At 45.7% G+C, this 27,730-nt stretch overlaps 1 protein-coding gene across 1 annotated transcript in view; it reads left to right on the forward strand.

The window, feature by feature from the left end:
* The first annotated feature begins 2,351 nt into the window (after window positions 1–2,351).
* LOC133379834 (dynein axonemal heavy chain 17-like) overlaps window positions 2,352–27,730 on the forward strand; it is a 57,182-nt gene continuing 31,803 nt past the window's right edge. Inside the window, 9 exon segments of the mRNA XM_061615862.1 lie at window positions 2,352–2,557; window positions 3,445–3,536; window positions 12,101–12,248; window positions 12,706–12,867; window positions 13,646–13,810; window positions 14,530–14,721; window positions 17,929–18,195; window positions 20,506–20,667; window positions 24,858–25,091. Coding sequence (XP_061471846.1) covers window positions 12,195–12,248; window positions 12,706–12,867; window positions 13,646–13,810; window positions 14,530–14,721; window positions 17,929–18,195; window positions 20,506–20,667; window positions 24,858–25,091 — 1,236 coding nt within the window. The 5' untranslated portion in view covers window positions 2,352–2,557; window positions 3,445–3,536; window positions 12,101–12,194.

A 27,730-nucleotide genomic window follows, 5' to 3' on the forward strand; every position in this document is an offset into this window, starting at 1 on the left:
TGCTTCTTTCCGTTAGGTATGACAGAAACAAGCTGACCCTAAAGGATATTCACAACTGCCAGTATGTTGCCTGCATGAACCCAACTTCTGGATCCTTCACCATTGATTCCAGACTCCAGGTACCCATCAAAGACATGTTATGAGGGTTTCAGTCAAAGACATCACCCACACCCCTGCAATGTTTGCTTCTTTGGACTTGGACTCCTCTTCCCAAATGGAAATAGAAGATTAGAGCATGTCTGGGCTTACTGGCTTTGTTTCAGAGATTTGAAATGTGTTCTTATGTTAAGAAGATAGTTCTGCCCTCTTAAAATGATCCTTATAAATGGCTTTTTGTTGCAGCGACATTTCTGTGTGTTTGCTGTGAGTTTCCCAGGACACGATGCACTTATGAGCATCTACAGCACCATCCTAGGTCAGCACTTGGCCCTCCGGAATGTCCCGATGGTGGTCCAGAAGGTTCATTCACAGCTTGTTTCTGCAGCTCTGGGTAAGCACTACAAAAAGCAAGCTTTTCGTTAGTTCTCTGGATCTTACCAATGTTTCTATCTTCTCTCTTCATTCAAATCCCTTCTCAAATTTCTATTGCGAAGCCTTCAGCTTGATCTCTTAGTCTTTCTTCAACAAAAACTATTTCTAAGCATGTGCAATATCATTTGCTCCTTTTGATTCAGTGTTGCATTTCCTATTCTCCCCCCTTCTCTGTTATCCTAACATCTCCTCTTCCTGTGGCACTGGGAGGGATCAGGGGTCTTTCCACAAGGAATTTTTGGAGAAATTGCATGTTCCCAGCCCTTAACCTTTAATTATTACTTTACTGGGAAAATACAAACGTTCCTCAGATGGCTGAGCCATTGCGGTTTGGAAATCTGGCTGGACTACAATGATGTGATTGTCACTAGCTTCTTTCTGTGGAATTGTAATCCTTTGTCCATTGACTCGTGTTGTTTTTTGTTCTTTTTTGTATTCAGATGGCATCCTTGTCAAATGGTTGCAGTCTAGTATTTTCTTTGTTGTCTTCTTGTGGTTTTTCAGACCTGATCTGTGCTGCCTGGGCTTCTTCTGGGAGGAAGGGCGGGATATAAATTTGATAAATACATCAATAAATAAATATTTTTGAAATAAAATGCAATTGCAGTACCAGAGAAGATAGGTAAAGCATAATTAAGACTTCTCAGGATTCCTATTCCATTAATTAAATACTTCTCATTTGCAAGCCTGTTTTATTCTAGCTGGGAGAATAGCAATAAAACAGACAATTTGAATAGCCTCTCTTAGGATAAGGAAACACTCGCTGTTCTGCTGGTTCCAGTGCATCTCCACATCTTTCTTCTGCAACAAGGGCACACAATGCTAGTCAAATCCTGCCCCTTTTTACTGTAAATTATGGTGGGAGCAGCTTGAGTGCATTTTTTTTTATTCAGCTTCAAAGAGATTTCGCAACTGATCGGCAGATTAACCCCTTGCCCCTCCAGGTGTGGCTAATGGAAATGCTTCAGTCTGGCTACTAGGGTGCTATCACCTCAATTGTCCTAGTATCAGTTTCTGTTCCTGCAATTGGAGAGGCTTTAATAATTGGTCTCCTTGTATTTTCTTTCTTTTTTTAAATAGCAAAACTATGCTGTTATGCTATAAAAATGAGAGGAAACCAGTAATTAAACCTCTCTTCTGATGCAGGAACAGAAACTGACACTGGGACAATTAAAAGAGACTATTGTTGCAAGATTTATATCAGTGCTAGTATACTCCGATTCATAGGGTTGCCATAAGTCATAATCGACTTGAAGGCACATAACAACAACAATACCCCTGTTAGAATTATGAAAATGTATATGTCAAGCAAAATTGTCCCTGTGAGTAGTTGTTCTTCTAAGGCTACTGCAGTTGCCACGTGAGATGTAGTTCCCCCGGGGCTTTGCACCCGGACAAGCTGGTACCAAGTGTATTGGGGGGGGAGTAAGGAAGCAGCATCCTTCCTCTCCCTGTGCGCCTGTGCTACTATTCCCATCACTGCCACTGTTTGAAGGGAAGGAAGGAGTGCATTTGATGGAATGGGCTTGCAGGGGTAGCTTTGGGGCTGAGGAGGGCTGGCTGATGTGAGCAGGGAGCAACTGGGATTTTTTTCTCCAGACAGGGTTTTTATTGAAGCCCGATAAGAATTTGAGGACTTTAAAACCTTTGCCCCCAAATTTGGTATCTGAGCCTGGCTCAGGAGAACTGCACCAGCATCCCTAGAAAAAACACGGCAGCAACAAAACTTCCAGAATTTTGCCTCAGGAAACTTGTCTTTAAATTGTGCAGATCAGCAGCCAAAGCAACTAATCAGCTCTGTGACTCTCTAGAGAAGTGTGGATGCTGAGCAGAAAAGATAATCCTACCCTTGTTCATATGATTGTTTATCCTGGGGAAAAAGCAAGGGCTGGGAAGGACCCAATAAGATTCAGAGGAGGAGAAGGAAGGGGAGTGGACCATCCTGTAACCTCTGCAAAGGAACTGAAAATGGCGGAGGCACAACAGCTACGGACGAGGGAGCTCCACCACTGACGGCTTTTATGGGGTAATTTTCTATATAAATTCACCTTGCCGGAGGCTACAACATATTGGAAATACAGGGCAGCCTCCCCCCTCTTTATGCCGTCTCCCTCGTACCTTACCAGGATGCAGCTTGGTGCTTTCGTCTGCGCCGGGCTACTGCCGCCGCCGCCCCGAGCTGGGCTGGAGCTGGAGCTGGGCTGGGGCTGTGGCCTTTCGGCGGGTCTGATGCCGCGGCCTGTCCCTGGGAGCACCATACTGTTGCGATGATCTTTCGGTGAATGCTGAGGGCGGGGGAGCGCCCCTGCAGCCGCTACTATCTTACCATCTGACCTCTGTCTGCTTGCCCTTAATATCGGCAGTGTTTACATCTTAATGCCTTTGTTTTTGGCTTCTGAAGAGAACTTCCCTGTTAGTCGCGACTTTAAGGGGTTTGTTTGCTGCGCCCCACCCCCCCGCTGAATGTACTGGATGTTGGATGCTGAGATCAAGAGGGGGTGTTGTTTTTCGGTCTTGGATATGGACTATCACCCACACCGGTCTTTGTGCAAGGGTGGGAAGACTCACATCACGAGTTTCCATCTGAAGGCGCACATTTTGGACTATACAGATGAGAAGCCTTATTGTAACTGAATTAGTTTTTATGTTATTGTTTAGCTTTCTTGCTTAGTGTTTGGTGTTTTTGATGTTTTATATGTTTTTTGCTTTGTACGTCGCTCAGAGTGGCTGGGTAGCCAGCCAGATGAGCAACTAAGAAATCGAATAAATAAATAAAACAGAAAAGAGATGATAAAGTTGAGGATCAAGTCCCCAATAAATTAATGTGTGACCTGTTGCTATTTCTTGCTCAAGTTTAAATTCCTTCAACCAAATGTAATCCCTCCTTTTTGTGTATATATTTCTCCACAACAGCCTTGCATCAGAAAATCACATCAACCTTTCTTCCTACAGCCATAAAATTTCACTATGTTTTCAACCTCCGGGACCTCTCTAACATCTTCCAGGTACAGTGCCATTTCTGTATAGCTGTTTTCACTTTACTTTTTGTGTGAATCTCTCTTTCCCTGTTCCTTTTAAAGGCGAAACTCAGCCCCTCTGCTGGGTGAACTAGTCTGTTAAAGCCATTATAGAGCATATGACCTCGGAGGACACACCCAGCTTAGGAAACTGAAACCAAAAGAAACTGTGCTCTCTCCACCCAAACCCATGCCAGCTTCCTTCCTTTCTGAAGGGGAAGGTGATGGAGTGTGGCTAAGGACTGACAACCCATATTAGCCATGCTGATTTCAAGCTGAAGTTGTTTGAGACCCACCTGCTGCCTCATCAGCATCCTATGGGAGGCCAATCTTAGTAGTGCTAACTTGCTCAGGAAATTGGAAGAAGAGTCCTATAGACGTTGTGTGCAGAGAGTTATTGCCTCCTATCCCTCATATTCTCTACAAACCCGAGTGTATTACCTTCTGCCCTGGCATCCTATTCTGTTACCTCAGTAGTCGCCTCCATAGAGCTTCTAGCTAGTCAGTTTATATTGAGATCTCCCTGCCCTGGCTGTTTTCCTCTCCTATAACCTCAAAGCATTTCCTGTCTTTTTTATTGTCATCTTCCTCCCATGATTCAGCGTGACTGTTCTTCTTACTATCATTATGAATTTATACAGTATGACATCTCTTGAGGCATTTCTTTAGGCAGAAGGAAATTCAGTCTGTTAACACCCATGTAACTGCCATGTGCACGAGGGCCCTGGGGAACAATTGCCTTTCCTAGAAAAAGAAAGCCCACTACCATGTTGCTCCTTCATTGTTCCCTTTGTCTTGTTGCTACCTGACTTTGTGACAGGCAAGTGAAGTGCTCCTTTTCCCATGGAACTTTCACATTTAGAGCAGTGGGTTGGGAACTTGGGGTACTTCATTACGTTGCTGGAGCACTGCAAGGAACGGGCAAGTTGCCAGCAGTCAGTGTTGGGAATAAGGCAGCACAAACACTTAAGGGGAAAAGGTGAGGCGCTGTTCCTTTATATCAGGGGTAGCTAATGTGGTGCCCTCCAAACATTGTTGGACTCCCAAAACTCATCAGCCTTTAGCCAGCATGGCCAACGTTATAGGAACTGTGTAGACCAGGGATGGGGAACCTTTGGCCCTCCAGATGTTACTGAACTACAACTCCCATCAGCCCAACAAGCATGGCCAAAGGCCAGGGATGACAGGAGTTGTAGTCAGCAACACCTGGATGGTCAAATGTTCCCCACACCTGATGTAGTCCAACAACATCTGGAGGGCATCATGTTGGAAACCACAGCTTTAAATTTTACCCTGCTTCGCAGTTTTGCTTTCTGTTTTCTGTGTGACTCTCATTTCAGTAAAATGAAACTTACCGTGACTGTTGGTTTCTTGTGAGCTACATTTTGGCTACATATGTAACAGAAAGTTGATTTCTGGTACAGTACAAGGGCAGACTTATATCGGTGAATCCTCTTGATAAAAACATCAAGGGATCCACTGGTCTGGAATGTTGTTTGTGGCATTTTTTCCTTCCTCTTTAGCAGATGGCAAAACAGTCACAAGGAGCCATGTGGGCTACCCTAAAATGCCACAGGTCACATAATCAGCCCCAATCACGTAGGACTGTTACACTTTCTATGGGGGGTACTGCCATGCAAGAGTATTTTTCAGTAACCCTCATGTGGCTTCTACAACTCCACTCATGTGGAGTCTCCCTGGAGGACCAGAAAACACTGGCAGAAATCTTTTTTAGAGAATACTTGGGAAAATATTCAGATCAAATTGTTAAATGTCATGCTATGGTTTATTTCAGTGCCACCTTTTGGCCAAAAAGGTCCTCAATGCGGCTCACAAAAAATAAACGCAAATACAAAATACACATCAGAAAAGAATAATACAGTGTACAAAAATTTAAATAACAAAAATTTAACATTGTTTAAAAAAGCGACAGCAACATATTTCAGTAACAATACATAACAATCAGCACTTTCCTAATGCCATTTAAGATGCATTTGTGTCGATCCCATGTATTGGGGTGAGGGAGGCTCCATCTCTCTGTGTACACACCACACACACAAGTACACGGAGACTATTCTTCCTTCTCCCTTTCCTACTTGTACTTCACATCTCTATACAGCTCATAAAGATAACCCCATCAACCTCAATGTGGCCATTTTAGCAGGCTCAGAAATGAGAGAGTGGTATAACTGTCATTACTAAGCAACCACAATTCCCAATACTTCATCTCTAAAGCCTGGCCATTTTCCACAGGTAGCCTGCCATCAGATTGGGTAGTACTGCCATCTAGTATCCGAAGGCAAGAATGCACTAGAGTTAAAACCTGGGGCTCGAGCCCCTCCCACTCCAGTCTTCATTCTTGCCTCCGTCCGAGGCAGATCTGAATTTAGACAGAGCGTAGCTAAGTCTTATTTCCATTCTGTTACTCTTCTTATCTTTTTACCTCTTGATTTCTTCGGGGCTCTTCCCTGAGGCTTCACCAGCGGCGGCTGCTGCTTTTACATTTAGCGGGGGCTCCTCCCCCTTTTTGCCGTTTATTACTCAGCCTTCTCAGCCTCCTCCAGCAGCGGCTGCTGCTCTCTCGTGTTTGCGGGGGCTCCGCGGCTGTTAGGCTCCAACAGCAGCGGTTGCTGTTTTTTCATTTAGTGGGGGCTCCACGGCTGCGGTCTCCCCCCTCCTTATTTCAGTCTATATTTTAGCCTCTACATAGGGAAGCTTGCGGCTGCGGCTCCCTCGTAGACACCCCGCTCGTTCTGAAGCCTCTTGTAGTGCTCCCGTTTTTCCCACCAACCCTGATATCGCGGCCGCCATTGTTATTTATTTCTGTCCTTAGGGAAGCTTGCGGCTGCGGCTCCCTCGGCGGCCGCCATTGCAATTTCTTCTATTTTTTTACAGAAGCCCCTCAGCCCTGCTGTTCATTCAACCCGGCTTGGGCTCAATTACGCTTACTGATATCGCCCCTCTCGCCTGTTTTTTAGCAGTGTGCTCTCCTGTTAACAAACATATACTCACCTATTCAGTATTCCCCTCAGACACAGCAAGTAGCCCTGTTGTGGGACTTGTGTAGTCTCCGGTTATCAAATTTATATTCACTTAATCAGTATTCCCTTCAGATACATCAGGTAGCCCTGTTATACCACACCTTCCTCTTTGTGTGTGTGTATATTTGTAGGTGCACCTCCAGTAGCCCTGTTATACCACACTTGCCCCATTGTGTGTGCATATATTCGTAGGTACACCTCCAGTAGCCCTGTTATACCACACCTTCCCCAGTGTATGTGTGTATATTTGTAGGTGCACATCCAGTAGCCCTGTTATACCACACCTTCCCCATTGTGTGTGTGTATATTTGTAGGTGCACATCCAATTGACTAGTCTGTGCACCTTGGTGGTACCGCACCTTCCCCATTGAGTGCGTGTATCTAACCTTGGCCACACTGCGATTTTTAAATAAAGCTTACCTCTCTGGCAGTGTCACTAGCGGTCTCGCACCTTCCCCATTGTGTGCGTGTACTTAGCTCAAGGCCAAGTTGGCAGTGTAACTAGCGGTCTCGCACCTTCCCCATTGTGTGCGTGTACTTAGCTTGGCGCCAACCTTACCCGAGTTGTTACCTTTCTCGTACTGGGCGTACTCACTCCTGTCATACTGTTTCTAGTCTGTCCTATACTATTTTTACCTTGGCTCTGTTACCGCTCCTTCCCCATTGTGGGCGTCATTCAGAGATTGTCATGGCGGATTTGAACCCTGAGGTGACAATATCCCCTGAAGCAGGCCGTCCATCCCCACGCCAGCCAGCTAAACATAAACACGCCAAGGCAAAAGCAAAGACTAAACACCTGTCTGGTCATGGAGCGCCCAAGAGAGCACGCTACGTATCATCACTCCCAGAGAAACCTCACCATGCAGCCGTTCCTGCACTTTTCCAGTCTCCTTCTGAGTCTTCAGAGGAAGAGTTTGAAGGATTCCCCTGTCAAGCTCCTCAAACTCCGCATGGGCAGCCTCAAATTCCTCTTCAGGAATAGGCACTACCTTCTTCCACTCCCCCAGGGATACAGTTGACCCCTGACTTCCTGCAACAACTACGAGAACTGCTGGGGTGCCTATCCCATCCCCAGCCTACTCTACATTTGTCTTCTCAGCCCAGAACCTCACGACAGCCCAGCTCAGCGAGACAACCCGGTGACAATACTGATGCTCCACTACCCTCTCCTAACCCATATGAGGTGGTCAGGGGTAGATTGGACGTAGAACAATCTCAGTCTGATGACTACATGAACGTTTTTCAGAATGACCTGGATGAATGGAGTGGGGAATCTGACCAGGAGGAAGAGATCTCCTATCGCCTGTTTGACCCGGCGGATTTCTCTCGTCTGTCACATAGAGTCTTGGACACTCTTGGCATTCAACCAGAACTTATTCAACCGGTTGTCCCTCCTGTCAAGGGTGCCAGAGTTCTCAAGTCCCCCAGATCAGTGCAGCACTTCATTCCCGTGCCAGACCCCATTAAAAAACTGACCAGAGAAGAATGGGCCCGTCCCCTTCGTCCACGTCGTTCCTCCTCCTTAGCCAACAAGCTCTATACCCTGGACCCGGAATCCATGTCCTTTCTGAACGTCCCGGGGGTGGACCAACCTATTTCCAATCTTGTATCTCGTTCTCTCCTTCCAAAGGAAGGCGAATCACTGTTCAAGGACCCCTATGAGAGGAGGCTTGACTTTGTCTTCCGTAAGATCCATGAGGCCTCCGCTCATTCCATCCGGGCCTCTTCTACTGCCTCTATCTTCTCACAGGCTTCCATGATGTGGTTAGAGGATATCCTTGATGAACCTAACCCGGATCCCGCCAAACTAAGGAAAGGTATCCTCAAGATACACAAGGCTGCTGCCTTTGTGGCCGACGCCACGTTAGACGCTTCCCATCACGGTGCACGCGCCCTTGCAGCCGAAATTGTAGCTCGTCGTACTCTATGGCTCCAACATTGGGACGCCAACTCGACTGCCAGAACCAACTTATCCTTAGCTCCATACTCGGGAAATATGCTCTTCGGCGAGGACGCTCTCAAAGCAGTCCTTGTCGACCCCAAGGACAATCGTAAACCTGCACTAGCTACGGCCAAAAGAGACGACCGCAGACCCGGACGACGGTTTACCCCTTACCGTTCCTTCCAACCCTTTCGGAGAGGACGACCCGGTGGACGAGGACGGGACACCAGGCCTACAAATTTCCGTCCCTTCAAGGCACCCTGGTCCAGACAACGATCACAATACAGGGGCCAATACCAGAGCAGGCAGGCATATGGCAGAGGAAACCGTCAACGCAGGCAGTTCTGACTCCATCCCCATTGGAGGCAGACTCTCCTTCTTCTCCAGCATCTGGCTAAACTTGACAAACATCTCCTGGGTCAGACTTCTCTTCACCCAGGGCTACAATATAGAATTTTGGCGGACACCACCGGACAAATTTTGCATCTCCCCCGTCTCCAGGGCACGCAAAAAGATCATGCAGGACGCACTACGACATCTACTAGAGATAGCTGCTATAGAGCCTGTTCCCCCATCCGAACGGCTACAAGGCGTGTACTCCGTCCTCTTTACGGTTCCCAAGCGAGACTCCTCATGGAGGGCGGTCTTAGACCTCAAGGGCCTCAACCGCTTCGTCAAATACCGCCACTTCAAGATGGAATCTCTGGCGTCTATTGTAGAGGCTCTACAACAAGGGGACTTTATCGCATCCATCGACCTGAAGGACGCTTACTTACACATCCCAATTTGCCCGGGTCACAGACGGTTCCTGAGATTTGCACTAGGCCACCTCCATTTTCAATACCGGGCCCTTCCATTCGGCCTCTCCTCAGCCCCCCGAGTCTTCACCAAAGTGATGGCCACCATGCTGGCGTATCTCCGCCTCCAGGGGGTCCATATTTATGCTTATCTCGACGACCTCCTCCTCCGAGCAGGCTCCCGGGACTTGGCCAACAGGCAGATCCAGTTCACCCTAGAGGCACTACACTCTCACGGCTGGCTGATCAATGCAGAAAAGAGTCATCTACAACCAACTCAGCGCCTCCAGCACTTAGGGACAATACTGGACACATCCCTAGCCATGTTCTTTCTGTCCCCAGACCGTATTGCTTCCATCACAGCCATGGCAAACTTACTTCTACATCGCCCCACAGCAGATGTCATGTTTCTGGCCCAGTTTCTTGGGGCAATGATCTCCACCATCCACATCGTTCCGTGGGCCCGACATCATTCCAGACCTTTAGAATGGGCTCTCCTACCCTTTCAAGCGGACATCTCCAAGTCCAACCATCGCGTAATTCCTCTGGGCCAATCTCTGACGCAATCATTCCACTGGTGGGTATCCACAACTTCCCTTACCAAGGGGACACCGTTCCGGGACCCAACCAGAGTCCTAATCACCACGGATGCCAGTCTGTCCAGCTGGGGAGCCCATTGCAACTCCACCTTTGTCCAAGGCGTGTGGTCAACCCAGGAACTAAGTTACAACATCAACTGGCTGGAGCTCAGGGCTGCTCATCTCGCTCTAAGACACTTCCAGCCACTATTCGCTCTACAACACGTCCTAATTCGCACGGACAATGTTTGCGTGAAATCTCACATCAACAGACAAGGAGGCACAAGGTCCAGGGCTCTACAGGAGGAAGCGACACGACTCTTCGACTGGGCCGAGTCCCACCTCCTGTCATTATGAGCAGAACACCTCAGCGGCACGCTAAACGTTACGGCCGACTGGCTCAGCAGGCAAACGATCCATCTGGGAGAATGGAAACTTCATCCAGCTGTGTTCACCCTCCTTCAGCGGCGGTTCGGCCCCCTCTCACTGGATCTCTTCGCCTCCAGCCAAAACTGCCAACTGCCTCGTTACTTCTCAAGGTACCTAGAGACAACGGTGGAAGCAGTGGATGCGCTGACAACACCATGGCCACACGGGCTCCTTTATGCCTTCCCGCCTATATCACTCCTAGGCAGGACATTGACAAAACTCCGACTCGAACGGACACGGATTTTACTCATAGCACCCTACTGGCCTCGCAGACCCTGGTTTTCGGACCTCCTCTCGATGTCAATGGCGGCTCCCTGGACTCTTCCAATCAGGCCGGATCTTCTCTCCCAAGGACCAGTTTGGCATCCGGACCCGAACTGGCTGAGACTGACAGCCTGGCTTTTGAGCGGACACAGTTGATCTCTGCTGGTCTGTCTCAAGGGGTCATAAACACTATTTTAGCATCTCGGCGTCCGTCAACTACTCGAATCTATCAGAGTACTTGGCGTACTTTTTCCAGCTGGTGCACTTCTAAAGGTTTTTCAGCACCCCAAGCCACTGTACAGCTCGTTCTACAGTTCCTACACAGAGGCATGACATTGGGACTCAGACCGAACACCCTGCGTAGACAGGCCTCCACCATCTCCTCAATTCTGTCTGTTTCTTCATCGGCAGCACCCCTAGGCACTCACCCGCTCATCAAACGCTTCTTAAGAGGAGCTACCCACCTCTCTCCAGCTGTATGTCACCACTTTCCATCCTGGAACCTCTCCAAAGTTTTGCAGGCATTACAGCAACCTCCATTTGAGCCTCTTGCCTCAGTGCCTCTAAGACTGTTGTCTTTTAAAGTCCTTTTCCTCGTGGCTATCACTTCAGCGAGGCGGATTTCGGAGTTACAGGCCCTGTCATCAGCCCGTCATCTCTGCGTATTCCATAAGGACTCTGTAGTCCTGAGGCTGGATCCATCGTTCTGTCCTAAGGTCAACTCAGTGTTCCACAGTAGCCAGGACATTGTACTTCCATCCTTTTGTCCAAAGCCGGTCCATCCCCTCGAAAAGGCCTGGCATTCGCTGGATGTTAGGAGAGCGCTCAAAGTTTACCTCTCTCGCACCCAGGATATTAGACAGACAGACGCATTATTTGTATCCTTTCATCCGAGATCTTTGGGAAAAAAGGTGTCCAAATCCACTTTGTCCTGTTGGCTTCGAGCCTGTATTTCTATTGCATATCAGTCACTTAATTTGCCAGTGCCGTCTAACATCACGGCCCATTCGACCAGGTCTGCTGCCACTACGGCGGCTTTCCTAACTAATGCTCCTCTTACAGACATATGCAGAGCGGCGGTATGGGCTACCCCTAACTCCTTTGTGAAGCATTATAAGATTGATCGCTATGCTTCAGCTGACGCCTCTTTCGGGAGACATGTCCTGCAACACGTTATTTCTGATTTGTAATTTCCTAGGAATCCCTCCCTATTAGGGGGCTACGTTGGTACATCCCAATCTGATGGCAGGCTACCTGTGAAAAATGGTCCCTTGGACCCACCTGAAGGGTGATTTTCACAGGTACGCCTGCCATCACGTCCCTCCCTTGTGGGGGATTTCTGGGGAAATTGGTTCAGTATTTCGTATATAGTTCAATCTATGTGCTTCGTGCTCTGTCTGATTTTCTTTAGTTAAAACCTGTTCTTATGTTGCAAGTTCTATGATATTTGCTATGTATATTTTCTTTGCTGCTGGGGCTTTTGCCCTTTGGTTACTTTCAGATTACCACTTCGGACTCGTCATCATGAAGACTGGAGTGGGAGTGGCTCGAGCCCCAGGTTTTAACTCTAGTGCATTCTTGCCTTCGGACGCTAGATGGCAGTACTACCCAATCTGATGGCAGGCGTACCTGTGAAAATCACCCTTCAGGTGGGTCCAAGGGACCATTTCCCCCCCCCAGAGAAATGGCAGCAATAGTAGTGACAGTGCTAGACTCCTCCTCACACCCATAGTGAATTTTCAGAAGATGTTTCCTTTAACCTAATTCATATGCTGACATTTTAAGTAATGAAGACAGAACCCCCATCTGCTACTCCTGATATCTCTCTGCACTTACCTGGGTCTGCGGGATCTGCTCCTGCAAGTACTTTTAGACAAGCACATGATATGAACCGTCACATGAAAACCAATCTTTACAGATAGCATAGCACTGGTCCTATTCAGGAGAAGGCAATGCAAACACATTGAGGACAAGCAAGATAGGCCCCAGCACTCTAGACTGTTCCAGTCAGAAAGCACAGCTGCTTCAGTAGCGCATATCCAAAAAGCCGCCCTATTCCCGTGGGATGAGGCAGCCAGTGCTGGAAGCTTCTCCTGTCTTTGGCAGGGACTGCTCTTCTCCACAGCTGAATGCCTCCGAGTACCAGCAGACCTGGTCCGACTATGGCTACACGAAGCAGAAAGGGTTTACTGCGACAAACTTGTGGAGGAAAAAGATCAAGAGAGCTTTGGCCGGGTCATGATGGCAACTTGCAAGAAACACTTTGAGGTGAAGTAGTCTTTCCTTCTTCAGATGATATTCTAGATCCATGGGTGAATTTGGGCTCTGCTGAGACATCTGTGATCTCTTCTATATTAACAAACTGAAGCATGGCTGATTGAGTATGTATAGGAACAAGCTTATTGTGACACTTTGTACAAATCCATAGGGGCTTGATTAAAACTAGAAACCAGGAATGTTTGAAAACATCCAGGGCAGGCTCCTGGTTTGAGGAAGTCCTGGGGAAAGACCCCTTTGATGGCCCCCTCCTTTCTAAATGGGCCCTGTAGGGCTTTGGTGGCAGTGCTCTGAGCAGCACTGGGCAGGTGGATCTAAGCCACCTGTTACATTTCCCCCAGTGCCCTGGAGCTGCGTTAGGTTGGGGCCACTGCAGGAAATTAAAGGGTAACTAGATCCAGCCCATTGTTGCTGCTTGGATGCCAGGCTGGGGGGGGGGGGAATCAAGGGTCCCAGGACAGGTTCTGGGGCCCCAGCAGCTGCCCAAGGATGCCAGCCATGGTAGTCTTCTGCCTCGGAAGGTCAAAGAGCTCAACTCCCATCTGCCAAAGTTGTACCCTCCAAGTACCCCAAATAGCTACATCTCAATCACCGTTTTCAGTAAGACACTGGCAGCTGCTGTAGAGGTGGAGAGAAACACAGATCAGTGCATGGCTATTCCACCCACCTACCCACCCCCTGCAAAAAAAAAATCATACCCAATCCAAATGTTTGCCATCATTAAAGGAAAAAAACAACTTAAATGAGATGATGTTTGTACTTTCTGCAGGATCTGGGTGACAATGTTGTCTTTGCAAAGCCCAATATTTTTTGCCACTTTGCTCAGGGCATTGGGGATCCAAAGTATCTACCTGTTTCCAACACTCAGTCTCTAAATAAGCTGCTTGTGGAAGCCCTGGACAGCTACAATGAGGTCAATGCAGTGATGAATTTGGTGAGTGAAACTGGAGCTAAAGTTCAGCCTGAAGATGCTGCTGGTCCTGAAGGGATTCTTCTTTTACTTACACATAAAGCTGTGGTCTAAGTTTTCATCTTTGCTTCCTACTTTGTCTCTTGTTTTCCCCCTGCACTATACATTTGTCTCTAGTGAATTTTGGAGCAAGCTTACACGTGCCAACTAGTTACACAGAATACTTGTGCATCTCGATAGACGTTGCTAACTTTGTTGGCCTGTTTTAATTAGTGAAGTGGGAAATGAATCTTGAATCTTTGGGAGACGCAAAAGGTCCCGAGCTCTAGAAAGTTGGGAATGGGAGAGAAGCAGAAATGAAGTGTCCAGGTGGATTTGGGTAAATAGGTAGATATTTAAAAATTATAAAAGAGACCAACTATGATGGAAATGGCAGGGTGCGACAATAACTAATGTAAGAGCATTGTCAAACATTTGTCCCAAAAAACTACAGGTATCTCATGTTAAAGATTGTGTGTGTGTGTGTGTGTTTTGAAGTACCTATGTTTTGTTCTGTTGTTCCAAAAAACCCAGAACACAAATTAGGCCAGAACATATTAGATGTGGACTGCACAAACTAGTCCATGCTAGTAAAAACCATGGTAAAATTGGCTGGTGTGTAGACCATACCTTTTCACTGTTTTATATATACATAAGGTGTATCGTGGCCTGTGCTATTAATAAGTCTTCTTTGCCTATTGCAGGTGCTGTTTGATGATGCTGTGTCTCATGTGTGCAGGATCAATCGCATCTTAGAGTCTCCCAGAGGGAATGCTTTGCTAGTGGGGGTTGGAGGCAGTGGCAAACAGAGCCTGTCCCGGTTGGCAGCCTATATCAGCTCCTTGGATGTGTTTCAGATCACACTGAAGAAAGGATATGGAATTCCAGACCTCAAAGTGAGAAGCAAAGTGCTTTTCTCTAGGGATATCCTTGTAGACAAAGAACAGTAACTGATCGATGCCAAGTCTCTGGTACTCAGGGGGCCTCCAGACTTTCACTTGTGGGAGAGATTCAAGTGCATGCCAGAACTTTAGGTTTACACAAGGCCTCTGTCGCCTTAGTGCAACAAATCCACTTGACAGGGAAATGCACTGAAAAGTGTTGGATGCATGAATGATTACTGGGGGCACATACAAACATCCTGCAAATCAATTGGGATGAATGCTCATTGTCATAGATCTGCCCTAAAAACAAATCAGAATAAATGCTCAGTTAAGACCAGTTGTAGTCTAACCACTGCATAAACTTTGTGCAACCAAATAAGAATGAATGCTGAATAAACAGGCCGTTTGGAGGAGCCCTCAGCCATCATCCATGTTATCTATTACAATACAACCAAACATAACCTTTTCGAGAACATTGTTATCTGCTTCTGATAGCACCATGTGCACTGGCAACGACACAGAAAGGGTCATTTGGGGAATTTTCAGCTTAAGCTAGACCAGAAGCTAGGGGAGAGGAAGTGTGTAGTGTGAGGCAATAAGAAATAAAGGAGGCATTTAGTTCAGTTTAATCTAAAGCTGTTCAAAAATGCATAGAAATTTCTGGGTGAGATTCTGACAGAGAGAACAAATATTTTGTTCAGCAAATATTTTGGGAGATCTCTAGTCCAAGAAAAACTGTGCGAATTGATCTCTGGCTCTGTAAAAAACTTATTTGTTTTTTGAAGATACAAACTAGGAATAAATCTGTCTGGACATAGCAGCTTATGAAGCATTCATGGACTGAAGCAGCCATTTGAATGGGCAATGGTGTGTGCAGAGCTCAAAACAGTATAGATTTTGAATGTTACACTAAATAATGAAAAGGCTATTCTTAGTGCAGTGTTAAATATTCTGAGTAGGGCTGTGCACAGATCCCTCCCTCGATCCACCATATGGCTCCATCCAGAGGGGTCATCAGGCCAAACCATCCTGGGTTGATCCAGGGGCCACCTGCCCCACTTCAGAACCACTCCTGAATAAGCTCGTGGGAGGGGCTAATGTTTAATTTGGTTTTTCTAAAAACCAAATTAAACATATGGTGGTGAGGGGGTGGGGAAAGAGACTTTTCCCCCTCGCCGATCAACAACGAGGTCAATTCTGCACAGGATTGTTGGGAATCCCATAGCAATACAGCATCATGCAGGATGTCTCCCTTGTCTCAACATCTGTTGAGAAGGAGCAAGCTGCAAATGCTGGTTTGGATGGGACTTTCCTGCAGAAAAGCCTTTTGCAAATCAGCATCACACAGGATTGCTCCCTCCCCCTATTTATCAATTTAGCACCTGCAGTGATCCGGGGGGGGGCACTCAGGCAGGAAAGAGAGCCACTGCTGCCTCTTCTTCTTGCCTGATGCCCCACCTCCTGACAGCCCCAGGCCGCTATAGGTCATCCAAACCGACCCTTAAGGATCCATGGCTGTAAGGATTTGACTCAGCCAAAGCCCAAAAATGTCTGAAGGGGCCTGATTTGGCTCAGGCCTTGGCCAGATCTAATGCACAGCCCTAATTCTGAGTCTGCCATATATATATATATATATATATATATATATATATATACACACACATACACACACACACAGAAAAGGTTGTGAGAACAGACCCTCAGAGTTGTAGCCTAAATAATCCCAGAACAGATCACTTAAGCTTCCCATGTGATTGGGGATGAATCAGGGCCTAATTTACAGCCACATTTTTCACACAATCCCAGTCAGGAACATATCGTTACAAAAGCTGGCTGGTATGATAAGAGGACACTTTTGTACCTACCTCTACTGGTTGTCAGCCTTCTTGCCCCACAATGTGTTCTGCTGTATGTGCACTGCCGTGGTTTTTTGGGAAAGAAGTATGGCTTTGGTAATGCACACCTTTTCCGCATCCAAGCACAGCTTTATAGATTCTCGTGTTATGGCAGCTGTTAACGCTGTTCCAAACTTCTTTGGATAAGAGACGCGTGTTCTGACCATGAGCAACAGACAGAGGGAGCCCTCTAGAGACACTCCTGTCATTGTGCCAATCTGTCTGGGAAGTGCAAGAGTGGCACCTAGTGTTCGGCAGAAAGGCTTGTGTTTCTGCCCTGCAATTGCGCTGGCAGAGACAACCCTTGGGAAGACAAGACAAGCCCTGGATCCAAGAAGCGCATCTTGGCAGCTCTTTCCATCCTTTCTCCGTAGCCCTATTGGGGAGTTTTCTTCTCCTCTGTGATTATCATCACGCAAGGGGGAGAGTGGGGACAAAGTAAGGATGAGGGATGGAGAAATTAAATTCAGTTTGCATTTAGAAACGAATCTCCCTAATTCCCACTTCTCAAAACATGTGAACCAAAATGCAAACTCTGCGATAGTTCTCCAATCTGTACTAAAATGCACAGACTAGGTGAAAGTGTGCATGAATGTGTATATTGCTAAAAGTACCACACAAAATGCATTATATTTGAGGAAACTGCTTGCAAAAATATGTACATTGGTCAAAATAGTATACAAACCTGTGTGTTAGGAGAAATAGACACTAAAATGCTGACACATTTTGATGAATTTTTTTAAATGCAGAATTTATGTGGAAATGAGATCTTAACTTAAGACTAGAAAAATGAGAAACAGAACTTGACAGATGCACCCATCCCTAGGACACAGCCCATTGGCCCCACCCTTCCATCATATCCCTGTCACTGGCTTACTCACCCTCCATGGGTTGGGAAGGTGAACGTCTGCCCTTGGGAGTCTGCTGTACTCATGGTATCTCCCCATGTGATTAAGATACATGCATGGGGAGCCTCCCCGATGCAGAAGTTTGCCTTCCCAACTTGTGCGTGGAATGCAGCTGGTGATGGGAACATGGCAGATTGGGCAGAGCCCACAGGCTCATCCCAGCTCTCACATGCTGGTAATTACATGGGAAAGAGGACACCCAAATAAGGCTCTAGAAAATGGAATATAGAGCTGAGTATAAGCTCTTCCTCTTTTAGCCCACCTTTCTCAAAAGGAAGGTTGCCTCTTTTCCATATCAGATTCATAAGCTTGTCAAAATAATAACTCAGCTTCAGAAATGGTCCAAAGGAAGCTTTTTAATTTAAAATGTTTTTAAAATGTGAGAAACTTGACAATGTGTCTCTTCTGTGGTTCAGGCTGACTTGGCTTCCCAGTACATCAAATCCGCTGTGAAGAATACCCCCACCGTGTTCCTCATGACAGACTCGCAGGTTGCTGAGGAGCAGTTCCTGGTGCTGATTAATGACCTCTTGGCATCTGGCGAGATCCCAGGGCTGTTTCAGGATGATGAAGTGGAAAATATTATTAGTTCCATGAGGCCTCAGGTGAAATCCATGGGCATGCAGGATACTAGGGAAAACTGCTGGAAGTTCTTCATTGACAAAGTCCGAAGGCAGCTGAAGGTAGGGTATTCTTTTCCTATCCAAATGCATGCCGGGGGGCGGGGGGAGTGGGTGCATTTGTTCCAAATATCTTTGTAACTGACGCACAGAACATATTAAATCCTGGCTCTGTGTAACTGAAGGACTGTCTCACTGCCATGCAGCAAGGTAAAGCGACCTGATCCAGGGGGTCTCCATCAGGGGATAGATGAAGGCTAAATTTCAATGTAAACAATGTTTACAAAACCGCATATACTAGGGGAAAGTGTGCATAAAAATGAATATATGAGTGAAAATATGAAAAAGTGCCGTATGTGATGAGACATGGCTTGCAAAAATGTGTACGTTAGTCAAAACTGCCTACAAAAATGAGTTTATTAGGAGAAATTTGCACTAAAATGCTGAAGAATTTTCATGAGGATGTTTTTATAAAAAATCTACAAATTGCTGTAGAAATGTGGAGAACTGAATTTAAGACTGGAAACATGAGAAAGAGAGAAAACCAAAACAGCCAGATCCTTCCATCCCTACTTTGGGTAGTCTTACCTGGTTGATGACTGGACTTAGGTTTCACCCCTCTCTTCAGCAGATGAAACAGATCTGAACCTTTTAATGAGGCAGGGGATTTGCATTCTCCAGTCCTCAAACTCATTTAGCCTAGGACATCTCTTCCCCCACCCAACAAAAACCTCCTTTGTAGAACAAGAGGTCTTGTGTTAGGCAATGCTATTCTGATTTTGCTTGCTCTTGTATTGTTTTATATAATATTTCTGATGTACCATGAGCTTAGCGGGGTGAATTTGTTATTGTCAATGACAACTGCTGTGAGTTGAAGGGAATCTTGTACACACACCCCACACACGCCCACTGCAGGAAATGGTCACACTGCTTGTCTGGCATACATTTACTCTTTAAGTGAATTGTCACAGTTTGTATATTGAGACAACGGTTTATACTTTTTTTCCCCTTTACACCTACATGTATATTTACCTGCCTATTGGGGCTTATACTTTGTGCATCCAATGAAGTGGTCGCTAGTTTGTGAACGTTTATGCCATAATAAGGTTTCAATCTTTAAAGTGTCTTTAATTGGAAAGACAACTGATAAATTTTAAAAGAAATAATAAGATTGAACAGCTGGTATAGCATAGTGGGGAGGAGAGCCTGGCTGGGAGTCCAAAGTCTGTGAGTTCAAATCCCCGCTTGTGTCTCCTGGGTGTAAGGGCCAGCTAAAGATCACCTCCATAGTGAGTGGCTCAGGGGTTACGTGCCCTGCCACCTATCCGTGGGCAAGCTACATAGTCCCAAGGAGCCCAGTTGCCCCCCAGCTGCAGAGCTTGGAAAAGTTACTTTTTTGAACTACTACTCCCATCAGCCCAATCCAGTGGCCATGCTGGCTGGGGCTGATGGGAGCTGTAGTTTAAAAAAGTAACTTTTCCAAGCTCTGCCCAGCTGGCAGTTGTGGACAAGGAAGGGGCTGGCTTGTGCACCTGTGGCAAGCTGAGCAGGCCCTAGCCAACTGGGGAGGACTAGCCGCAGAGGGAGGCAATGGTAAACCCCCTCTGAATACCGCTTACCATGAAATCCCTATTCATAGGGTAGCCATAAGTTGGGATTGACTTGAAGGCAGTCCAATATTTGGATTTTCATTTTGTTCAGTGTACCTGACATGTTCCTGTATCTTTACTTGTGGCGGAGAGGAAAAGCTTTAAAAGTATCTCATTTTCTGTAGGACTTAAGCAAACAGAATATGGCATGTATATGGGGGCTGTTGAGCAGGATGGTACAAGAATAGACAATGCTATAATTAGACCAATTGGAAACTCAGTACCATTAGGAAGCCACCATACACCCTAAGAATCAAAGTGATCATGTAGCCAAGTTTTCATCCCAATGTACCTTGTAGCAAGGCAGGACTCCGAGTCACAAATGCTTAGAATTAGAATTCTCATCCTTTCCAAGCAGAGCAGTATTTTGTATATGGAACACAATTGGCCTTGTTTTCTTCTGGCTTTTCAATAGCACTCCAAATAATTTGGTACTGACAGTCCTGCACATTGGCCTGGAGGGGGAGGATATCAGTGGCTAGTGCTCATTGGCAGCCTTATGTTCTGCCTCCCCTGGCAGAGGCAGTGTGCCTCTGGATACCAGTTGCTGGGAATCACAAGTGGGGAGAGTGGCGCTGCTATGCTCAGGTCCTACTTGTGGGCTTCGCAGAGGCATCTGGTTGGCCACCGTGAGAACTGGATGCTGGACTAGATGGACCGTTCTCCTGTTCCTGTAGGGCTCTTCTGATGTTCTTACTGAGCAGTGTTTTTTTCCTGCCTTCAGGTGATCCTTTGTTTCTCTCCTGTGGGGTCTACCCTCCGTGTGCGGGCAAGAAAATTCCCTGCTGTAGTGAACTGCACAGCCATTGACTGGTTTCATGAATGGCCTGAAGATGCATTGGTGTCTGTCAGTGCAAGGTTCCTAGAGGAGACTGAAGGAATTGAGGTGGGCCCACATCTACAGTTGTATAATTTCTAGCGATGCCATTACAATGGGCATGGCATTCCCCATCATAACATGGTACTAAGGGGGACAATTTCTGCCAATGTTCCATTGCTGTTTTACATTCAGGACTGATCTGATGACATTCTCTCCACTCCTCTAGACTTGCAGCCTGAGTACATAGGTTACTAACAAAGAGAATAAAGTGCCAGTCATTCTCTAACCCAGGGTATCTCATTGGCACCAACCTGTGCATTGATAAATGGGATTAGACAAAATATGCACGCTGAGTAAAGGGGTAATTACTCTGGCTGAAAGTATGTATCACAATTCAGATGATCATGTAAACCATATTTTACATCAGGGATGGGGAACCTATTTTTCTGTTGAGGGCTGAATTCCTTGTTGAGAGAGCACATGTTGGCAGTGGGTAAGACCAAAGTCAATGGTGGGCAGGGCCAAAGCCAAAAGAGGGTGTAGCTAGAACCAAAATTGAGTGGGGCACCCCTTTTCTGCCACTCTTTTCCTCCCCAGTAGGCTGCAAGGGGAAAGTCATATTATTTTTGTCAAAGGACTGAAAGACTGGCTTGCAAAAGGCATCCTCCCCCCTTCCATCAGTTCATCCATTTTGGATCCTCCTTCCCATATTCCCCTCCTTCCCCCCCCCGAGTTATGAACAGAACACTTGCAGAGGGGATTTTCCTTGCTGCTTCCATTATTCCATCCATTCTCCCCTCCTGCTCTCTTTCTCTCTCTTTCTCTCTCTCTCTCTCTCTCTCTCTGTCTCTCTCTCGCTGGGCTCCCCAACATCACATGAAATTAGACCAAGGGCCACAGGCAGCCCCTGGGCCACAGGTTCCCCATCTCTGGTTTAGATCATCGGGAGTTGCAGTGAGCCTCAGGTCTGTGCATTCCCCCAGCCACTCCTCCACTGCACATGAGAGGAGAGAGAAAGCTTCTGCTTTTATTTTAGAACAGACTAAAGTGCCGCATTGCATTACATATGAACACTAGGAACTGTGGTGTGTTTTAACAAATGTTAGTTAAAGCAAACTAGGATCAAATAATTTTCACTCTCTTCCTCTTTGCACTGGAAAGGAGAGTGCATGAGCTCCAGTCCCACCATGGTTCACTCTAAATCACCCAAACAATGGTTTAAATTATCAACTGATCTGGGCTTGTCTCTCTTTTCGTTTCTTGAGATAGAAGCCATCCAGCTTTGCTTTTTTGCCATCTCAATATCACTATAACCACCTATGTAGTGTAGAGTAGCGGTATTATAAGACTAAGAAACCATGAGGCATACTTAAGCGAACTTAAGGCAAAGCTATCAGGAATATATTTTTAAACATTCACATTTATTTAAGAAAACTGAAAAATAGGCACAGAATTGGACTTCAAAAACCCATGCAATCTGTCTAAATAAATGACAACACAATGTGTTAGTTCTAAATATAAGTGGTATGTTTCTGACCTGCCGTTTCGAGCACAGCTACATTTGGTCACTTTGCCAGCCCAGCCAAGTCCAGTCAAAATCAAGGGAAAGTGTTAAAACATCTCTCTTTTTAAGCTAGGGAGAGGTGTGGTGGTTTCACTAAGGGTCAGGTAACTTTGACCAGTTGGGACAGGGTTTCCTCCGTGCTTAATTTGATAGGAATAGTGAGAACAGTAACAGCATTTAATTATCGAATCGAGAACTGCAGAAAGTAACATATGGTATATACAATTGTTATGCGAAGATCTGTTTCAAAAATATGGCACATAAATTGCAATGCAATTCTATGCATGTTTATTGAGAAGTAAATCTTGCTGAGCTCAGTAGGGCTTGCTCCCTAGTAAGTATGCTTAGGATTGCAGCTTCAGCAATAAAGGGTCAGCAGCTCTTCTGTCAAAGGGTACGAAGTCTTTAAAGTAGATTTGGTCAAGGTGTCTGGATTATTCTTAGCCCCAATAAGGGAAAACAATATGCCTCCCAGCTTTTAAAATGTTTTCTGACAGCCTCTCTGCTTACAGTAGCAGGATTCTGGTTACCAAAGAGATGGCTGCTTACTACCTAAGCAGTTATACATCTTCTGAATATTATTTTCATTGGCCACAGTTGCACATTACAATAAGCAATAAACCATCCAGTCACACCCACTTTAGTTCCCCAGTGCTGGGGAGAAACCACCCATGACTCCTGAATTAGCGTTATGCCCATAGCAGGGGTTCTAATTTGTTCCAACAAATCACAATCTGTAGACAAGGTTTGTTCTTGGCTTACTAACTGTGGTTTGTTGGAACAAAACAAACCACAATCCCTGCTTCAAATGCAATGCTAAATCAGAGGTTGTGGTTTATTTCCTCTGCACGGTAGCAAGGAAGAGAAAAACAGCCCAGATATGCAACTGTGGTTTCCAGTGAGGTGCAAATTAGTCTGTTTTCTGTTAGAAATCTTATTTCACACAATGTCTGCTTGCAAACACATGGAAAAGTGAAGAGATGCTGTTAAAAGCCCAGCTTTCTAGATCTTCGTCTGGAGATTTTACTTCTTGGAAATAACTTGCTATCATATTTGTTTATTTTTATTTTTGGCATGTGCAGTAGGTAAAAAGCATTGGTGCAAGTCCAACACCAATGAGTCTCATTTTTGTTTCTTGAGATATATATTAACATCAGTGTCCCCGTGAGACTAGTTAATGCAAATATTCATCAACAGAGCCTTGGTCTCTCCGCTTAAGTACATGCTTTCCCCTCCTAAGTCCATTAATCATTAATAGGCACTGTATTATATGGCAATGCTCATGTTGCATATTTAAACAAAGGAAGTTGAGGCATGCAAAACCTCAGAACCTTAGAGTAGTATTCATTTTGCTACCACATACTAACATTTCCACAACTGAATCAGGTGTTAAATATGCACTCTGTGGAAACAGCTAGTCCCTGATTTTAGTGTTTTGTCCCAGTAACTGCAGCTGGTTCACTAGAACTAGGTAGAGGTTGGAACTGAAACAAATACAGGCCTGATGTTCAAAGTATTCAGATTTGCACAAATATATGCTTTTATTAAAATGCTTCTTTTGCTTGTTGTATGAAACTGGAACTAATTCAAATAAGGTAACTCTAACTCAGCTTGATAATTGTAATTCATTCTTTCATCAGCACTGAAGTGACAAAAAGAACCAAGTGAAGTCAATTCAAATTAACAGATGTAAAAATTCAAACTGGCTGAAAAAGCAGTTAAACAAAACCAAGCATCTTAAATGAGACTCTTTTCACTGTGTGGCCTCCAGTTGCATTCATGAGCCAAGTGTAACCCTGTCAAATAATGCCTATGGGGACCATTTCTGATGGAGTTTCCTATATGTGTCTGTGTGGAAATGCATTGGTCTTTCCCAATGTGCTCGTGTGCTTAGGATGGCCTTGTAAATAAGCCCACAAAAGTTACTAGCTGTAAAAAACAATTACCAGCTTACTGGGGCTGGAGAGGAAGGACAGAGAGTTCCGTTCCTCCTGTGGCAGCCTGCTGCATTTCTATGCTGGATACAGAGGAACAAAGGTGTCTTGCCAGAGCACTCATTCACCTGTGTAGAAGTTTATACCCTTCCCTGCATGCAATTTCTTGTCACCCTTAGTGAGCAAATATAAGACTGGTTTAGGATTACAACCTATGAACATTTTTAAAATTGGAGAATAAAGTCTAGATTAATGAAAATAATGCTTGGTAAATTAATAAATTCTACATAGCAAAAGACCCTCCGTGGTGCAGAGTGGTAAGAGGCGGTAACGCAGCTGAAGCTCTGCTCACGGCCGGAGTTTGATTCCAACGGAAGGAGGAAGTCGAATCTCCGGTAAAAGGGGTCGAGGTCCACTCAGCCTTCCATCCATCCATGGTCGGTAAAATGAGTACCTGGCATATGCTGGGGGGTAAAGAAAGGCCAGGGAAGGAACTGGCAATCCCACCCCATATATATGGTCTGCCTAGTAAACATCACAAGACATCACCCTAAGAGTTGGAAACGACTCGCACTATGAGTGCGGGGACACCTTTACCTTTTACATAGCAAAAAAATAAATAAAATGTTTATAAACTGAGCATGTTTTAAAAACCATAACTGAATTAGTAACACTTTATTTAACAGTTCACTGCATCTCTGATAATCATCTATTGTTTCATATGCGGCTGACTTGATATTTTGTGGTCCTTTTTTCAGCATGATGTTAAGACCTCCATCAGTCTGTTTATGTCATTTGTCCATAAAACTGTCAATGAAATGTCTAAGGTCTATCTGGCCACAGAGAGGCGGTATAATTATACCACCCCAAAGACTTTCCTGGAACAGATCAAACTTTACCAGAACCTGCTGGCTAAAAAAAGAAGAGAGCTTATTGCCAAAATTGAGAGGCTAGAGAATGGTTTAATGAAACTCCAGAGTACAGCCTCACAGGTATGCGTGTGAATGAATGCACATTCTTTGTGTCATGCTGAAATTACAATTCCAAGGTCACTGCTTTGGTCTATTATTGGCTGGGCCACAGAATTGCTGTTATTTTCAACCAAATTTAATGAGGTTACTTAGCTAATAGAATATTGGGTGCTACATTTTAGTCATTGAGGATTGTGAACAATGCAAAAGTTCTGTATTTTGTATTGGGTGAAACTCAAGTTAGGATAAGGTCTGTCCTCTATGAAATCTGTCGCCCCACAAAAAAAATATGTTAAAGATACTCCTTCAATAAAGACATTCATTATTTCCCAGATGAACAGTCAGTTCATGTTCCAGCCACATTTAATTCATTGCCTAATACTCCTGCATGGTGATAATCAAGTGATATCAGGCTCAAGTTATACATTACATGGAGTTTTGTGAGGGTTTTTTCTCCACATGTTTTTACAAAAGCCAGAATCAGCTTGGGCAGCCTAAACATTACAGTGAAAGAAGAGAGGATGAAGAGAGGCTGTTCAGAGCTTTCCCCTGCATTCATTGTTCAGCTCAAAATATCCATCTCAGCTTGAACTCATGGGGCAGGTGGAGGCATAGCTTTCTTGTGTCTGACTTTGAGCTGCAAAACAGGAGAAAGGGTTAAGCTTGTCTCTACCTTTCTTGTGGGCCTCAGCTTGCCTAGGCTGATTTTGGTAGTCAATCTGTCTCTTTTAAGAGGCAGTGAGGGTGTTAGCAAGACTCCTCTGTAGACATGTGTTTCGCATTCACACGTTCTAGGAGCTTTGTGAATTAGGATCTTTAGACTTTGGCAATAGTGCATCTTGGCAGATGGACAGAGCACTCCAAATGCCGGGAAGCTGGCGGAGGGGGAGCTGGCAGAGGAGCAGCTAGCGAAAAGCTCTGCGGGATCCTCCTCCCTCTTGGGAGCCGCCAGCCTGGCTGAACTTTGGTTCCATCAGGAGCCTGTGTGCAAACCAAATGGGAAGCACCAGCTCCAACAAACAGGCCTCCTGGGAAATAAGGCCTTCCCATAGCCATAGGCCACAATGGGGAATAAAAAAAATTATTTTACTGTGCCGGCCTTTTGGCCGGCGGAGTTTGCTGTGGGATTGGGAACAGGGGGAGGGGTCTGAACGTGAGGAGGATCTTGCATAAGTCACCCCTGCAACTCCTCCCCTGCCATGCTTCTGGAATGCCCCGTTTTTGGGCCTTCTGCCAGGCTGGCCATCTCCAGTGGACTCCTGGCATCACTGGCAGGCTCCTGGTGGTGCCACGGCTCAGCTGTGGTGGAGGGCTGCTGCCAAGAGCCTGCCGGCACAGCCCAGACTCTGCGGCATCCAGTTCACCCCAGCCCGGTGGATAGGTGAGTTGGATTGTGCCCTTACCCAGTAACTTACACTCACACAGGTCTGAAACTTGGGGATATTTATTGAGCATACACAAAGAGAATCAAAACATACACATTTAACACTTCAGTGGGGAATAGCTCAGCAGCAGTACATATCAGCATCAATGGAAGTGGCTCAGTAACAATATGTGAGGGAATTAACTAAACAATCTTAATCACAACTAAATTAACACACATACACACACACATGAAGGAGCAAGCCCCCAAGACATAAGAGGAGATAGGGAGGTTGAATTCAGCACAAATGAGGAAGGCTCACTAGCCTGCCTCTCTCTCTCTCTCTCTCTCTCTCTCTCGGCTCACTTTGCGAACTAGGCCTCAATCATGTGCAGTTGGGCAGGGAAAACCAGAGTATGGCTTCTGAAGCACAGTCACACACACAGTCAAAGGTAGGCAGAGGGAGCAGATGTGGAGACTACAATTTGTAGGGAAAGGACCTCCAGAAGAAAGGATAAAGAGCAAGATAGGCCTTTCCCAGTAGAACTGGGGCACGATCCTGGGTCAGGCAGGGAAAGAGCAAATGCAGCAGGCAGACCCCAACATGGCTACTTGGATCTATGCTTTGGCTAACAAAGGTCCAAGAGAAAGCAGGAAAAGTAATGAAGCTCTGAAAAGGGCTTTTGAAGCAGCTTCAGCAAGCAGGAGCATCTGTTTCAGCAAGCAGGAGTCCGGAGATAGTGAAGGAAAGCAAGGGAGTCAGAACCCTGGGATCTGGCTGGCCAAGTGATTCAGCAGGCAATTTCAGGTAGAGTAACCAAACTCAGAACAGTGATTGTATAGTGGAACTGGGCAACTAGAGCCTAGAACATGGCTCTAGGAGTCCAGTTTGTACACCTTTCTGGACAAAAACCTCAAAGGAGAATGCAGAATTTATTGGATCAGGAAGGTGTTATTCCTCAATTTCCATACTTATTATGAGTCATATGGTCAGGGTAATGGACTTTTCTTTTGTGAAGACAGATGGTGGTATTAAACTTTTTAGCTAGCTTGGTAAGAGATGAACAACGGGCTCCTCTTCTGAGGCCCAAACCTTTACAATTACTTTTGGAATTGTATTGATTGGATTGCCAAAGGCCATGTCCTATGCATATGACTGTCAATATCCTCATTTGAGACGTCTTAATCAGCCTCTTTGCAAAGTGAACCATACTTAAGCCATTTTAAAATCGTATAGGCCATGTTGGGGTGGAGTCTCTCAGGTTTATAGGCTCATAGCCAACCTGCCAACATTGGA

Source organism: Rhineura floridana, chromosome 3 (genome assembly GCF_030035675.1).
Source record: "Rhineura floridana isolate rRhiFlo1 chromosome 3, rRhiFlo1.hap2, whole genome shotgun sequence".
In the NCBI taxonomy this organism is placed as follows: Eukaryota; Metazoa; Chordata; class Lepidosauria; order Squamata; family Rhineuridae; genus Rhineura; species Rhineura floridana.